This window comes from Rattus norvegicus, chromosome 1, assembly GCF_021556685.1.
Source record: "Rattus norvegicus strain SHRSP/BbbUtx chromosome 1, alternate assembly SHRSP_T2T, whole genome shotgun sequence".
Classification (NCBI taxonomy): Eukaryota; Metazoa; Chordata; class Mammalia; order Rodentia; family Muridae; genus Rattus; species Rattus norvegicus.
Window position 1 is genome coordinate 238,445,464 of NC_141534.1, and position 18,297 is coordinate 238,463,760.

At 36.9% G+C, this 18,297-nt stretch overlaps 1 protein-coding gene across 13 annotated transcripts in view; it reads right to left on the minus strand.

Moving 5' to 3' along the window:
• Rfx3 (regulatory factor X3) overlaps positions 1-18,297 on the minus strand; it is a 260,295-nt gene that overhangs the window by 225,687 nt on the left and 16,311 nt on the right. For 4 of the 13 annotated variants that reach the window (XM_087575069.1, XM_087575063.1, XM_087575087.1 and 1 more), the window contains exon 2: positions 6,803-6,895. In XM_087575069.1, coding sequence (XP_087431195.1) covers positions 6,803-6,872 — 70 coding nt within the window. In that variant the 5' untranslated portion in view covers positions 6,873-6,895. 13 annotated transcript variants of the gene reach the window in all.

The following is an 18,297-nucleotide window of genomic DNA, read 5'->3' on the forward strand; positions in this document are numbered from 1 at the left end:
ATCTTGCCAAGGGTTTGCTATTGTCTCTGTGATGCTCTGGAGAAAGAACTTTTTCTTTCTCCAAGCACAGCTCGAAGTCAACCACCTAGCCAAGTGTTCTCTGAGAATAGTTCTCCCAGGGAGCTGCAAGTTCAGACAAAGTGCTAACTATGCTCTTGGGATGGAGGTTAATTTTAATGGAGCTCCAAAAGTAGTGCAATTCATGTTCTCCTTTTCTCTTCTTTAGCTACACATCAGGGTGGAGTAGAAGGGAGATGGAACAAAGTTACCTCATGTTTCAAAGGTTCCATCAGTCACAGTATGTTCTCTAGTGTTGTGAACTAGCAGAATCCTAAAGGCAGCTTGGTTTTCATTATTTTACACATATTATTGGTTTTTTATTCTATTTTTCATTGCTATGGAAGCTGATCATGCTCTATATTTTAAAACTTCCTATTGGTTTTGGGAAATTTGGTTGTAAATTTAGTTCACTGACTCTTATCTATAGAAACAAATTACTGGGAAACTTTTGTTAAAATGTTTAAAAGAAAAAAACAAAAACTTGTTTTCCAAAGAAGTAAAACTAAGCCTATGAGGAAAGCTTTATCATCTGCATCTTTTTTTTTTCTATTGAAATACAGGTGGTTTGGGGGTCTTGGACTGGTCATGGCCTCCGAAATTCTTTCTATAAAACAGAAAAGGCTCAGTGAAAGGAAAAGCTGCTCCGTCTTACCTTCCTTGGCAAATCAAGTCAACTGTGACAAGAAAGCTCACAGGAAGAACAAAAGTATTCGAAGTTCCCTGAAACTATGCCACCAGCCAAAGAGCATACACGTGGTCTGGCCCCTGACCCCACCACATATGTAACAGACGACTGTCTTGTCTGGTCTCAGTGGGAAGGGGTAAGGGGAGATGAGGTGAGGAGATGGTGAAGAGGGAATGGGGAGCACCCTCTAAGAGGCAAAGACGAGGGGTGAAGAACTCTGGGAAGGGAGACCGGGAAGGGGATTGTTTGGAATGTAAAAATAATAAAAAGAGATAAAAGTTCTAGAATTCCATCATCAGAGCTTAAAAGGACTATTCTAGTGGGAGTTTAAAGACAAGTGCAAACAAAAAATACTGACCTCTACAGGCCTGGCTCATAAAGTTTAAGAGGGGGACAGGACACTATTTGGAACAGGGCTAGATGCATTTGGGTTTTATTCTGTCAAAGAATTTGCCTGTAGTCTGCCAATGTTCCAAGAAGCAAAGTGAAGCTGAATTCAAAGTTAATGACTGAAGCTGTTCAACAGAGAAAATGTCAAGCTAGGACAACATGGAGGATGTTTCTTGATTACTGCTCAAGGCTCTCAGTCAGTTCAGATGCACAAAGAGAGCAACAAATAGAGCCACAAAAAATATTAATAATGATGACAAGGCATTTGTAACTCTTTAAAAATATTAGCATCACTGAAGAAATCTTGGTCACCACTGGGACAACAAGAAATAGACCCTTGAAGGCAAGACTGCGCCCAAGAAAGGCTTAGCCTGAAAGGAACACACCTAAACTGAGTGTTCCTGAGAAGGAACAGAGAAAGGCAGTGAGGCACAGAGCGACACACCTTCACCACTGCAAGCCGTGTGCCGCCGCCCACGTTTCTAAAATGGCTTCACATCTGAAGTTTCCTTCCCGCTTTTAAACCTCAAATTTTGCGGGATGTGATGGCAAAAGCCTGTAAACATAGACCTGAGAGACTAAAGCAGGAAAGCTGGAAACTGTAGGGCAACTTATACACAGTTCCCTGACAGCCAGGGCTAGAGAGTGGGACCCTGTCTCAAATAATAAATTATTATTATTATTATTATTATTATTATTATTATTAAGTCAATAAACACATAAATACAACTAATCTTTATCCCACGTGGTTTTCATAAGTCACGTTATAATATCACAACATCAGCTGGGAAAAACAATTAACTTACATTTATATACAACTATAAAAAAGATCACAGCAAAGTCTGTGTCCTTGAGACACAAGGGCCTCCTGTACAGCAAGCACATGCTTTACATGGAGTCGTATCTCTAGGAACTTTTCTTTAGCCAAAAAAAATGGAACACCTTTAATGGCAATTTGGCTTGCAAGTAATTAAACAAGAAGTGAAAGGAATAAATCTATATAATGAAACGATCTTGAAATTTGTTAATGTGAAGATTATAGGAGCTTAATGAGGCACTCACTCCAGTACCTGACACACAGTATCTGTTAAGTATCAATGCTATGAACTGTAACAAGCTACCACATGAGACCCAAGACTATCCACAACAGCTGATGGGGTGCATTGCTTCAGCCTCTTGACTAATTTTGGTCTCTTCTGTATTCTTTATTTTTAAAACAGACAAAATAATATGGATTTTTAAAAATATTTGTCATCTTTATGTACATGAATGTTTGGTTGTATATATGTAAGTGTGCCACATGAAAACCTGGTGCCAAGGAGGTCGAGAGAGGGAAGTAGATTCCCTGAGTCAGAAGTCAGGCAGTTGTGAGGCCATATGACCGCTGGAAGCTGATCATGGGGCCTCTGCAAGGGCGGCATGTCTCCAAGGCCAACAAAGAATTTCTTTTGTACAATAAAGGAATTTTAGTACCATAATCCCAAATGCACTCATTTTAAATCTTACTGTGAGGAAATAATTTACATATCTCCATAAATTGCACTTATCATTTTTAGTCATGAGCACAGCAAGAACACAGTATTATTCTTCCAAATAGTGGGTAGCATGATTATAACAAAACCCTTAAACTTGGCAGAGACGTAAAGAATACATTTACTATTTAGGTGAGTAACTAATCCTTTTAGTCTTGAAGACATAGTGGTTTGTAAGTTACCAAACACTTGAAATATCTGTCTGCCTACTCTAAAGCTTAGGAACCTTTAAGGAGGGTCTTTTTTATGACAAAATAGAATTGCCCTTTCTATAACTTAAGCTTGTTCCAAATATGTCTGGGTTTCAAAGAAATAAGTTAATTCTCTTTTTTTATCCACATCATTAATTTTAGAAGAAAAGATCCTAACAATGAAAAAAAGAAACACAAATTATTTGGATTACAAATTTTAATCACCTGCATTAAGAAAGCACCCCTGTGCTGCAAATCCTTGCTCACTCCTCCTATCACGAGCATTTTGCTGTCATTTGGGTGACCCTGTCAATCACTTCCTGTCCAGAATACACTGTGGAGAAAAAATCACTGAATCCATCACTAGGAGTGTTCAGCTTAACGCGTTAAACTAAAACCTCATTAACCACTTTCAGAAAAACAGATGTCACTGCCTTTTAGAACATAAACTCCAGACAGATTCAATTTGTAGAATGAATTGAGTCTAAACAATTGAATTAAATTTGAGTCTAAATAGCTACTTTTAACTTGAATTTGTATATTTACACTTAACCCTTATTAAATGTCATTATAGTTTTGAAGAACCACTGATTTTAAGACTTTTGTGTTTGTAGATAGGATACTTCATAGAGAATTATAATACAGTAAGAACTAAATGCATGTTTGTGTCTCATAAACCCCCCCTTGAAACTTACATATGAGTCTACATTTCTCTGATGTGAAAAAGGAATCACTCATAGAACTTCTACCACTATTTCTGAAGATTATCATGATCCAACATTTTCACTCTGTAAACAGAGAGCAACTCATGAAAATTACCCTGTCAAAACCAAATGTAATTGCCAGAATTGTGGTATGACATCCAAGTGACACTTTAAATGCCATAAGGAAAAACTATGTACTTTAGGCATTAAATATTTCATACAGTATTCTTACATGCTTAGCAATTTTTTTCTACTTAAATATTTTAAGTTAGTATCTTAAAAATTACTACAGGCCCTGATTTATTCAATTACTTTTATTCCCTGTAGAGTATGTAAAAATCAAGGAAGTATTCATTAAGAAAAAGAAAGGAAGGAGGGAGAAAAAAGAAAAGAGAAGAGAAAAGAAGAGGAGACGAGAGGAGACGAGAGGAGACGAGAGAGGAATATCAAGAGTCTAAACTTCATTTCTAGATCCAAAATTGCCAGTAAGAAAAGAGGCAGTATATATATATAACACTGATCACCACTCATACCAAAATAAAGAACAAAAAAAGAGATATAATTAGCTATTCTTAGTTTATAGAGAACCATATAGAGTGGTGAGTAGCTGAAATTTTGTAACGCACAAGCCTACGTGAAAGAAATCTACTCTGCAGATTGAGCTCAGCTTCCAGTAATCCCCATGAATGTGGTTCCTGCAGAATTGCTTTAATTTCAAAACAATTTCAAAGTTCCTGATATGTGGAACAGAACAGTGTCATATCACGCTTCACAGCTACATTACTGACATAAAAATTGTGTTACTTGAATTGTAACCATAAAACAGCCACAGCAAGCTCTTAACAAATCACATACACACACACACACAAAAGACAAAACAAAAATTTTTAAAATCTATAAATTATGGCCTACTGTATAATTATAATTGCTGACCTATATACAAACTTGCTTCCTTTCCTCCACTCCCCTCCCAATAACCTTATTAATTTCATCTTCAACAGAAATTAATGCTACCAAAAGTAAAGAAAGTCTAATATCAGAGCAAAAGGAAGATGGTGTAAAGAAAGACACTTGTAAAGTGTGCCTGCTTCTCCCCTGGGGACGACTTTAGAGCACTTCCTCCTTCCCTAGGAGAGGACTCCTCCAGCCCACTCATTGGTTTATGGACTTTACATTACCTCTAAAACTCTACTGCGACCACTTTTAAGAGTATAGTGTAGGGGCTGGGGATTTAGCTCAGTGGTAGAGCGCTTGCCTAGGAAGCACAAGGCCCTGGGTTCGGTCCCCAGCTCCTAAAAAAAGAACCAAAAAAAAAAAAAAAGAGTATAGTGTAAAGGCTTTTTTCACAAATTCACATGTTTGAATAATTATTAGATATACAATGTCTTTAGTCAGACATTCTCAGTAAGTAAAAAGAATATCAGATTGATTCTATTAACAACTGCAATCATTGAAAAATATGAGAAAATTACATTTCCTAGGAAACTGAAAGAGCTAGTACTTTAGATATACTCTGATAAAATCATAGCTCTCAAAATATAATTCCTATACATAAATGCATACATAAGTTTGAAATCATGTTGTGAGGGCTTAGACACAAAAATAACCACCATTCTTAAAACCATATTATAACCTTATATCCATGATAAAATCTTGAAAATGTACAGGGTAACTTTTGGTGCAACCTTTGGAGGACATTTACAAAACACAAGTTTGAAAGGGAGGCCATAGTATCAGAGTGTACAACTGTAATCCCAGCAATCCCAGTACTTGGAAGGCTGAGACAAAGCTGTTCTCCAGAATGAGGCCTTGTTGTCTGTGTCTCTGTCTCTGTATCCCTCTATTTTCCTGTTTCTCTGTATCTGTCTCTGTATCTGTCTCTGTGTGTCTCTCTCTCTGTCTCTCTGTCTCTCTGTCTCTCTGTCTCTCTCTCTCTCTCTCTCTCTCACACACACACACACACACACACTCTCACACACACACACACACACACACGCATGCACACACACGCACACACACTCTCACACACACATCCAGTATAGGTTTGGTTTCTCTTTAGCTCTTGAGGAGATAGTTCTTATTTCTCTTTGGCCTTGTTCTTCAATTCACAGCCTACACATTTACTTTCCCCCAGAATCTGAAGATTTTCCTCAGTAAGAAAGGCTACTTAAAGAATCCAGAACTTTGGTAGACTCTATATATATAAAGGCTCATAGGACTATGAAATACACTTGAAATGGATGGTCTTAAAAATAAACTGAATGCTGAGTGTCGCCCAGAGCTAGCCCCTTACTTAACCCATGGGAGAGACTAGGTCTGATCCATACCACAGCAAAAGTTAAGTACATTAGGTCTGGTGTATAGCTCTGAGCATTTGCCTAACATGCATGAGGCCCTGAGTTCAATAACCAGCATCAGATGGGGGGAAAGTAAACTACATTTAAAACTATTACAAATATTCCATTACTAAATCATACAAAAAGGTAAACCATATAATTACTTGAAAATATCAATTTTAATTGTTTGAATTTCATTTAAAAGAAGAAACAGCAAAATAAAGTTGTATCAACCCTAATGGACTAATAGTTGATTTCCAACAATTTGGAATTGTAAAAACAATACACTGAATGTAAGCCCAATCTGAAGAGCAATGGTGTAAGAGCATCTTATAAGTACACAGACAGGAAGCCTACCTATCCCTCCAGAGGAGCTGTGGGCCATCACAGCTCATTTCACATTTCTGAATGCCAAAGAAAGGCCTCCTTCTAACAGTATTTTTTGCAATGAAAGCAAAGGTTCCCATAACCAAACGGTAGTAACCATGCCATTTTTTGAAAGGAGGAATTATGACATCATCAAAAGCATGGTAACCAATAAGTCACCAAATAGTTAAGATCCACTGATCCAAGTGCCATCATGCCATTATCTGAATTTCATAAAGTGACTGCTGTTTTTCTACTCTAATATGTGCATGGTGTCTGGTAACGTAACTAGTACAGACGTGCAGGGACTATATACAATTTTTTGACTTATTTTAGGATGTCAGATCCAGACATTATGAAGGGTGATACATGAGAACCAAAGCCATATGAGAAGACTATCTTCTATTTTTGATATCCTCTAAGCCTGAAAAGTACTTGATTATGTCACAGAAAGGGATGTGAATGCTTTCTCATTGTTTTCCTATAAATTCTGAGTGATAGCTAAATGACTTTTAAATACAGCATCCTTTATTCCTACCTGAGACAGCTGGAGGTGACAGAGGGGGTAGGTGATAGACATCAGAGAGAAGTTCTCTTATAGTTTCCATAGCACCACGGATAAACAGGTGTCCTGAAGCATTTAAAAGAATTACATAACACAATCTAATAATGTTTCTAGTACAAATATAGTTGTGAAAGAATAAAGCTCCTCACCATATTAACTGTTAAACACCAAAAAAGAAAAAGCACATTCCAAACTTTAAATATTCATTTTTAAAGAAATATTCAGACTTGAGATTCTATAGGTGACTGTCAAGTCTATATCGTACTCTTTATGTCCCACAGTGTCACATGGGTAATAGAGGACATGTGATCAATTCACCCCTAATTATTTCACCAGCCAACCTCAAGGGATTCTTTATCATAACATGACAGAAATACCAAGAACTCAAACATGTTTAAAAACAAAACGAAAACCATCAGATTACAATAAAACAATCTTTAAAATACCTGAAACTACTGACCACTTTAAATCACTGCATGTCTCAGTTATTTAGAATTATTCTTGTATGACTGCATTTCTTATTTTTTCTTATTAAGCAAAAAAAATTGTGTTAATTTTACAGGCAGCAAACATGAATTATCAGAATAATACATAAGTGGGGAAAATAAAAGGTTTTTTTTTTAATGCGTACTTTACAGTGTGAAAAGAACAACAATGAAAATCATTCTACTTACTTTCTGTAAGGAAATAAAAACGAGAAAAAATTAACAGATAATAAATATTAGTTCAAATCTTAAATATAATTTCTTGGAAATAAGGAAGCAAAGCAAACATAAATAAATCATAAAGCTGAAAAGAGGAGCAAATAGACATACAAAAATCAACTTCATAAAAATTCAAAATAAGATCTTACTACGTAGACTTAGATCTTACTACGTAGACTTAGATCTTACTACGTAGACTTAGATCTTACTACGTAGACTTAGATCTTACTACGTAGACTAGGTTAGCCTCAGACTCACAAGCTCAGCCTGCCCCGACCTCCTGAGTGCTGGGACCGAAGTGCACAGTGGAGCCTGTGTGGATCCTACCTAAGACCTCAGCATACATATTATGGATCTGTAGCTGATTTTACGGTACTACTAACAGTGGGAGTGTGCAGGGTCTCTCACTCTTTCACCTGCTCTTGGGTCCCTGTCCTACTGGGTTGCCTTGTCCAGCCTTGATGTAAGGGTTTGTCCCCAGTCTTACTGGAAGTTGCTATTCTATATTTAGTTGGTATCCCTGGGAGGCCTATTTTTCTGAAAGGCAAGGGAGAAAGAGTGGATCTGGGGAGGAGAACTAGGAAGAGTGAAGGGAGGGGAAACTGGAATCAGGATTTAATGTAAGACAGAACTTTTAAAAAAAAGTGTGTGCACAGTAATTTCTAGATTTTGTTTTGTTTTTTAAAAAAGCTCTAGAAAAATAGAAAAGGTTATTTTGAAACCTCTGTTCTTTATTTCTAATACAGTAAATATATAGTGACAATGATATCACAACATACATTAAAGTATCTGTTTAAACCTGTTCAGACTGATTTTGCTGGCCTAAATTTGGTCCATGATATCAGCATATTGGGTATATTATAATCAACTATACACAGCAACACAATTTTCTAGCATGATTTAGTTTTGTTTTCATTTTACTTAAAGGTAGAAGTGACATTAAGAGACAGTTGCCATAAATTTTTATATTGGCCCATTAAACTTGGAAAAATAACAAAGCAAACAGGCACAGCTGAGTCTATATGAACAGGTACCAAATCTAAATACATTTATTTAGGACTAACTAAAGACAAGGCTCACAAAATAATCACAGGTGTTTGTGTGTATCTAGGGGATTACAAGCCATATTCAGCAAAATGAAACAGCCTATACTAATTAATGCACCCACTTTCTCAAAAAATGGACAATTTAAACTCTACATAGTCAGATGTCTGTTACACTATGAATGTTTTCTAAAATGGAGTTTACTGAATATATTATAAATTAAGTGACTACATGTTTCACAGTGATTTTAAGCAACATAATTATTAATTATAGACTTATTATAGATTTTTAATATTCTACCTACTCCTTTAATTCTAATTATTTTCTCCAACTATCCTTCACTATGTTAACCTTGTGTGCATAAGTCCATGCTAAATTATAGTCAGTTTATCTTTGCCAATTCCTCCTCTTCAAATAGGCTACAATGTCTCTGCTTCCAACAGCTGTTTCTCTTTTTCCCAGCACACTGTGATACAATTACTCAGATTTTTTAAGTATTGCAAGTTCCACATCAACCACACTAGTCCATTGATGAAAATTCGCCTTTACTACCCATCACATTAACGTTACATCTATCTTATTCCTTAAAAGCCTGTTCATATTCAACAATTCAATTAAAAGGAATTATGTTGGATACCAAATATACAAATCAGAGATCCTCACATGCAATGCACAGACACAGTACCACATTAACCGAATGTCCTTCCTAGTGTCCTACTTTCTATGGTGACTTCTCAGTAATTTATTTACCTGTTATATTCTATGCTAACTTCTTACTCTGGTAAGGTGGTTAGCAATGTATGAAAAAGTAACTAGATGATAGTAGATAAGGTGGTAATGAATACAAGATTATTTCCCATCTGCACTGTACCCACATACTGTTTTTCTAGCAGCTCTCCAAGGCACCAAGAACCTAGTTATCTCTTAGCCTGTTTATTCTTATGGCACTTCATAAATATAGGAAGAAGCCTCTGATTTGTCATCATGCTGAAGAGGCACTGCCAGCACCATCTTGAGAGCAGACAAGAGAAATCATTGTTCCAAATCCTTGCACTTTTGTGTATGTGTGTGTGATTGAGAGAGATCAGGATACTCTGCCCGCATGCATGTCTGTGTAGCACATCTATGCAGTGTCTATGGAGGTCAGAAAAGAGTCAGATCCTCTGAACCTAAAATTACTGACGGTTCTAAGCTATCAGGTGGTGTTGGCCATGACCCCCAATCCTCTGGAAAAGTAGCAAGTGCTCTTAGTACTTCAACCATCTCTACAGCCCCTCCTTACACTTCTGAATGTCGGCTAGGACTTTCTTTCCAGGTATAACCTCACAGGACAAGAAGTTTGTTCAGTTCAGTGTCATGGTGACCCCTTAGAAATCTTAGGTTGATCCTGAGGATCGCATAGTAGGCAGCTGTGAGCTACCCTTCCCAGTGCAGATTGGACTCAGGAGTTTTCAGGAAGAGAGCTTGAAAACAATAGGGCAAGGCAACAGTATGCATGTGGGCAAGCTACAGGAAAGCACCTGGGACGCTGGGGAAGGAGGTAAACTATAGTTCAGGAACAGGATGATGAGTCAGTTCTCCTTTTGCCACTGTCCCACTAAGAGTTGGTCAAGTTACGGTGACAACACATGTTCCATCTACTTGTTGGTAAATATTCAAGTATGTAGGGATATGGTTTGTGACCATTACTGATGTAGGCACTAGCATGACTCCCACATCCTCTTTGCACAAATGTTTCCTCAGACTCAATCTTCATTACAACACAATTACGATGATTTTTACACTACATCACTTGTAGTAGAACTTATTGAGTGCTACACTGGCAACAGTATTCACTGTCATCGTGCCAAGCATGCACTTGTAATACACTGTTCACACTTTGTAATACGACTTCATTCAATACTGGTTACCTACATCACTCATGAATTCAACGTAGCAGAAGAGTAAAAGGAGTTCCAACAAGGCCTTTTGGAATTAAAAAACAGAATCCTGCTTTACTTGTCTTTATGCTTGATGTCTATTGTCCCTTCTACATACATCTGCCAAATTCATCTAAGTAAAGGCCACACTCATCTGCACCTTGGACCCGCCTTCTAAAATGTACACAGACTGATAACATCCTAGCCATGTTTTAAAGTCTGTCTTTTCTTGTCTATTTCATCTGTTTCGTCATTACCAAGGAACTCTTCCAAATCTTCCCATACTTGGCTCTGTCTATGGTGTGCATAACCCCTTCCTCACAAGTGTAAGATACAATGCACAGTATTACCCACTCCAACTTCTAGCAGGTACTTATTAACTGCAAATCCAGCTTCTGTGTAAGTGGAATTATCTTGTGTCTCACATAGCTGAGTTTGAGACTTTGTGAAAATCATACGGTTCCATATACATACAGCAGCTTCCTATAATACTACCAATTCTGACAAGTCAAATTTGTATCAATCAGTTTCACACCAAGTCTCTGTGTCTGTGTGTCTGTGTGTCTGTGTGTGTGTGTGTGCGCGCGCGCGCGTTCAACAGTGAAGTATAATTTTGAACTCCCAGAAAGTTCTACAGTACTTATCCCATACTTGATCGTGTAGAAGAGAAGAACAAAGAAACAAGAATTTGTTTACTGTGTGTTTCTGAAGCAAGGAAAAATAGAGAAGTTAGGAAGAGCCCTAGAAGATGAGAACTTGGTCTAGAAAAACAGACAATTCATTATTGTGAAGGGATGCCTAAAGTTCAAGCACTGAACTAATTGGGGCTAAACTGGCTTAAGAAAAAGGACACTTAGACTATTTCAGAATTAACCTAGTAATGAAGCTTCAAAAGTTTGAGTTGTAGGTGCAAGAAAAGATAGAAAAATGCTTACTGGAAGACATGCTGCTCTTTAGATCTATACTTTTTAAAGTCGATTGTCTAGTGAAAAGCTAGTGCAGTCTCAGATGAGTGTGGTAAGATATCTCAGTGGGAAAATCCCACTGCCGGTGTGTTCTTTCTAAATGAACGCAAAGGAAACAGCTATTTAGCCACTGATAAACGTTTCTCCCAAAAGCAAATTTATTGTTTAAAAAGGCTTATACTATACCATTTATTATTTGTCCTATGCTGGGAGTTTGCTTAAAAGGTTGATTTTACCTTTAGCTGAAACTGTGTATTTTCTAATCTGTTTTGGGCAGCTGTCATGTAATCAGAGTAAGCAGTGCCATTTTAATAAGGAAGTCTTTTAATGAAATATAATAGGTCACAAATACCTAATTTCTGCTCTTTACTGTAATTGCTAGTCTTTACTACAACTGCCACTTTAACAATCTTTTCCAAATGCTGACACAAAAGATGAACAAATCAAGGGTATTAGCATATGTGTGTATTTACAGCTTACTGCTGTCAAAGGCTGCAGACTACTCAACAGCCGCTGAGTCTCTTTCTTTGATGGAAGCATCCTTCCTCCGCCTGAGAATGTATCTGAATTAAGTTCTTCTTTACAGCAACATTAGCAAACACACACTAATGTCTAAACAGAAAGAATGCTGAAGAAGGCACAGCACATTACATCTATAGACACTGCTTTTCCTATCACTGTGAAAGATTAAATACTTCTTTATTATTTCACTAATCAATTCTCTGCTTCAACTGATTTACAACTTCAAAGTAGATCAAATAAGCTAAGGTTTCTTTAATGTTCTGAAACTTGTAACATGATAAGTTTTATATGAATGTTCAATTACATTACAACATAAAACTACAGGGAACTGCATTAAAATTAAAATAGAATGCCAAATTGAGTGAAAACATGAATATAATGAAGTTTTTATTTTTAAAAGGGGTACTAGCATTATCTAGCTTCAATACTAATTTAAGTTACGGTAACATCCTTTTAAAACCTTCCTCCTGAAAACCATAGATAATAATCCTTGTAACTTTTGTTTTATTATAAGCATATTATTAACCCATGACTATTAAATTTTGGTACCATTATTGCCATGGGAATACCAAAAGTCCTATGTACAAAAAGTAATAGTTTTATTAGAAGTTTGCCCATTTTTGAAAAGCTAAGCTTCCCTAAATCAAACTAGCTTGCTGTGAAAAGAAAACCATGACAACTGTTTGTACCTCTTGCTTTATTATTACATCCGGCCCGGTCACTCTTAGAAATTCAATCTATTATGGTTGCTAGGAGTCTGTTGCTGTGCAACCTAAAAGGGTATGCTGTGCTTTCAGGCCAAGCAGTGCTAATAAACCTGTAGGCTTCCCTCTGTGGGGCTGACCAGTGTGTTTAAAGGGCTTAATACTTTTCAAGAGTGATTGGCCCACAATTCAAGACACATCCTATTAAAACCAAGTCACACTGAGAGATTTCTAACAAAGGGATGAAATGCTAAACATACACAAATATTCAAAATGTATCCTCAGGACCCCTAACTAATTTGGTAAAACAAACAGAGATTATGATCTACATTTCAATTATACCACCTACCACCCAAAGTTTTTCTTTCTATATAGTGCCCTAAAAGGTTCTAATATATATAAATGAACCCAGCCAGCTTTGATGGAAGAGGTTATAGAACAGTACTAAGTACCTTTGACTTTGATTTTTCAAAATCTATTGTAAGTCCAACAATAGAAAAGTAAACTTAGTAACCCAGTATTTACAAAAGTAGTAGCAGTGAAAAGGAAATTCTAGATAGCACTTTACCCCAAAAACATTTCCTCTATTTGTCTCAGCTGATCAGTCATACTTTAATATTAACTCACAAAATCTATTCTATCCTATCTAAAATATTTTATACTTTTAAGATTAATGCTGAACAAATTATTCACAAAAATTTACTGCATTAGACATTACTCTATTTTAATTAGAGAATAAGATCATGGAGTCTGCCAATTTAATTCTGCGAAACAAACTGTTGAAGCACACAATGGCATAGAATAGGGAAACCAAGTACAACCTTTAAAAGAAGATTGTACTGACGTGTTTATACACAGTGGGCCCATTTTCATAAAGTAATGGAAGAAAAAGACAAAGATATAAAATACCAAAAACTCTATAGAAAAAGGGAAATAAGTTATTTAATAACAATTAATCCTGAATGCATTCAGGGTTTTCCATTGACATTCTGGTTATATTAATATTGCCAGCAATTCTTAAGCCTTAAAAATCAGTTTGAAAACCTTAGAATGAGCACTTTCTCCCCATCCCTTACAATCCTTAGCCTTCTACTGGTGCTGGGAACATTCCCATCTGTAGCGCCCACCTTCCTCGCTGAAAGAGCACGGCTATCTTTTAGCCCTGCTTTCATTTCTTCTCATTACACACCACAGGAGCAGAGCAAAGAGAACTATTTCTCTCAGAGTTCCCAGAAAGCAACAAACAGGACGATGGGGAACAACTATCCCGAAACAAAAGAGGATGCATACAAAAGGAGAGCTGAAGGAAGCTGAAACTGAGGGGTAATTCTGACCAAAACACAGGGTCTGAGCTAAGGGAGGCAGGCCAGGCAAAGATTTAAAGCCGACAGTTCGTAAATAAAGCCAACCTGGAAACAGAGCAAACAGGAGCAGTCTGCCAGGAAAAGGTGACAGAGACAACACTCGAGAAAGAGAGTAATGAAAATAACACGGGGGGGGGGGGGGGGGGGGCACATGGAGAGTGACTTTGCAAATGTGAAGCTAACAAAACAAGTAGAAAAACCTACATTTAAAGTTTTTATTTCTTGTGTCCACTCTTACTTGCTAAGAAAGGTACAGGACTTAGAAATGTTCCACTTTCAACATTCATGGATGTCATGAGCACATGCTAGGAAAACCAAGAACAGACTCTGTTTAATTTCCAAAGAAATAACTAGAATATGTTCTAATGTTTATGCCTAGTAAGAAACTTTTAAATCTAAAACTGAAGAGCCCAATTTATTAGGACTATTTTGAGGTAAATTCAATATTGATTTCATAAAAAGTTCAAAACATTAAAATATAATACTATAGATACACATACACAGCAACCAATAAAATTATTAAAACCACATTTGACTAAGAAGTATATTATTTGCAGGGCATGTGTCAGCAAATTTATTAAGTTCCAAAGCAGTTATTTAATTCCTGGTTAATTATTGACAAATACATTATATTGTTCTAATCTTGTCTGGAAAAAACCGGTTTAATAAAAAGTAAAGTCCTAAGTTAGACATATGATATTTTGTTATTTAGGAACTTAAGTAGAATTAACTATCTGGCAATGGAATCAAAATAAAATGAGGGAGGGTACATATGCAACATACTAAGTCTTGCCACAGTGTTTTCTGCCACTCACTGTCCTTGCCTTCCTCAAACAACACAGCTGCAGTGTGAAGTGTGACATCCTTAAAGGACACCGAGCTATGAAGCTTCATCAAATACGTTATGTGATGCAACTGTGTCTCCTCTTTATAAATCCCAGATTTGTACCTCCTATCAGACTTCGAAGCCAAATACCTACCGTTTTAGTTATACTTTCTTAAATCAAAGATCTTCAGTAAACTAACTAGAACTAAGTTCTATATATGTTTTATTTTCATAATTGTTTTTAAATAGGGGATTATCTGTTTGATATATCACATAGCTAAGATGGGTGACCAGTGACTTGCACATGCAAATTTTATTAGATACTAATTATTCCTTTGCAACTACAAAGAAAAAAGAAAAAAAAAACATGCCATGAGAGACAAGCAAGGCTCCTCCCTTCTTCTGATGGTGGTGAGGACCAAAGCCAAGGTTTCCTCTCTCATCAAACAATGTGTCTTCAATTTGCTTCTTCTAATTATTTCTCCAGGACCCACACAGTAGAAGAATAGCACCTACTTTCTCAAGTCATCCTTAGACTCCCACAGCATGCAGTAGTATGTATGTTAATAGGCACATACAGGGGCTGGGGATTTAGCTCAGTGGTAGAGCGCTTACCTAGGAAGCGCAAGGCCCTGGGTTCGGTCCCCAGCTCCAAAAAAAAAGAACCAAAAAAAGAAAAAAAAATAGGCACATACATAGCACTAATTAAAAGGAAATAAAATTTTAAATAGTATTGCATATATAATTACATAATGTTAGAGAAAGGTTTTGTTTTAAGGTTGCCCAAATATCCACCAATTTTTACTTAAGCCCAACTTCCTTATATTAAATGTGTGTGTACCATTTTTAAGCTTTCCAATATACAACAACGATAGCCTCAAATATGAAGCTATTTCACAATGGATGACAGGCAAATAATGCTGAATATTTTCCAATGAATTGAAATGGAAAATATGGTTTTGACATGAACAGACTGAAATTTCTACACTTAATAATATCAAAATGGCAATCACTACTCAAAATTACAAAATTCAAGACAATTTGCCTCCGTCAGTAACTTCTAAATAATCTTTGTCTGTTTGCATATTCAAACTTTTATAAATAAATATGACTCATGACTATGATTAAAGATAAGATATGATACCTATAACCACATAAGCAATAAGATTAAAATTTTAAGAGAGGAGGGGTACTTTTAAAGTAGAATCTATCATAAACAAAGATTTTATTTTCCAGGTTAAAGTTACACATAAACAAATTGAGAGAACAACCAATAAAGTTGTAGACCAGCCAACTCTATTAATTAAAATCTTCACATTTTCTCCTTTGCACATGGGTTTAGTTTAGATATTTAGTACGAATTTTAGTAGTTACAAGTTTTTCAGAAGAACCTTGAACATGGATGCATGAAGGATTTATTTTCTAAATCTCTCAAGTGTTTTTATTTATTTGACTGTATTTCTCAGGACAGACACACACACAAACACACTTTTTTTTTTCAGGGAGAGATATATAAAAATTTAAAATAAGACTCCAAAGAGAAATGCAGAATATGCCATGAGAATACATGGGGATAAAATAAAACTGCTAATATAGCAAGACAGCATCAACCAAAGAGTCAATGGTGTAAAGCCACAAAATCACTCTGAAGAAACATCCAAAGGCTCCTTCATGCCGTTGTCCAAAGGTCTGCAAGTTCTGAATGCCATTTAACACAGACGGCGCTCCGCCCTCATCTGTCTCCATCCTTCTTCCTCAACGAATTTCTCTTCACAGCATTTATAACTACTATAATCTATTTCGTTTATTTCCTTTGCCTTTACCTCCTGTTGTTTGAATGATAACTCTTCCAGGACACTTTCCTCGATGCTACATCTACAGCAGTTCACTTCTCAATTCATTTTGTGTCACTAATTGGTCAATAAATGCATGAATGTACAATGTGGAAATGTGGGTAAGAGAAATAACTCAGTAAGGTGGAGGACCAGAGTCTGCATCCATGCAACACGTATAACACAAGGGCATGGTGGTGTGCACTGATAATCCCAGTGAAACACTGGAAGCAAAGGGCCAGGCCAATAAGTCCATCTCAAAGGAAAGGTAGAAGGTACCTCAGGATGTAGCAGAGGTGGTTCTCTTACCGTCACACCGTCCCATACACGCATCCACTCTCACACACAAATGCACATTTTACACATGTGAGAGGCTTGGGAGATGTTTCGGAAGTAAAGCACTTGCCCTACACGAATAATTGCTAGAGTTAGGATCCAACAACTCATGTAAAATGCAGGCAGGCACGCTCTGCCTACAATTCCAGCAGTGGGGAGACTGAGGAAGGGGATGCCCTGGGAGGAGTGGCTAAGGCAGCTGGAGCTGGCCTCTGGCCATCATCAGAGCTCTGGGCTCAGTGAGACACTGCCTCTACAAGAGTAGAAAGAAATTCACAAAGACACCCAGCACCCATCTACACACACACACACACACACACACACACACACACACACACACACACACCCCTCACAAACAATACTCACACTTTTAAATAACAATGAAAAGGAACATATATTTTTAGTTCCTCATCAAATTTGGAATTAGAATGGCTTCACAGAGAATAACTCAGCAAAATTTCACCTAAAGAAATGGTACACAATGAAAATATACTAACCAAGAAAGGGGCATATGGGGACTTGTAAATTACAGAGGGAGTCTGAAATTAAATGTATATGGATTTAAAATCTACATAAAATCAAAGATCACTTTCAGTTTAAAAATCTCTATGCAGGCTTCAAAGCAGTTAAATTTCCATAATACAATCTTAATGTAAAAGCCACAGACCCCATCCCAGGAGTGACTGCTATAAAGAATTCCATCCTGAGTCCACCAGCTGCACTGATGATGGCACTGGAACTCAAGACCTGTTCCTACTGCTTTACCATCTCAGTGGAGACAGTCAAGTTAGGCAGCAAAGAGAGAAACACAAGAGGCTTGGCGTGCTCAAAGTAGCTTCCCAAAAGGCGAAATCCCCATAATTCCCCCATTTCACATACGATAAGCAGAATTAGAAGTGCATGAACCTACTACAACCGAATCTGATAGAACATTCACAGTTGCTAACACTTCTCTGTCAAGATGCTACAGAACTCCCACAGGCACATGGATGGAGCACACATAGAGCAGGGAGCAAATTATCGCTTGAAAAGCTGAGAGGAAATGAGACAGTAAAGTCAACCCAAACTTACTGTTAACTAGGTAGGAATTTATTTAACAAAGTGCCAAAACTCATTCCTTTATGCCATTAAATGTGTTTTTTTGCAAAAGGAGGTAAATAAACACAATGATATCAATTTTAAAAAATGTACTGTTCTAGCTGGGTGATGGTGAGACACAGCACCCAGGAGGCAGAAGCAGGAGAATCTCCGA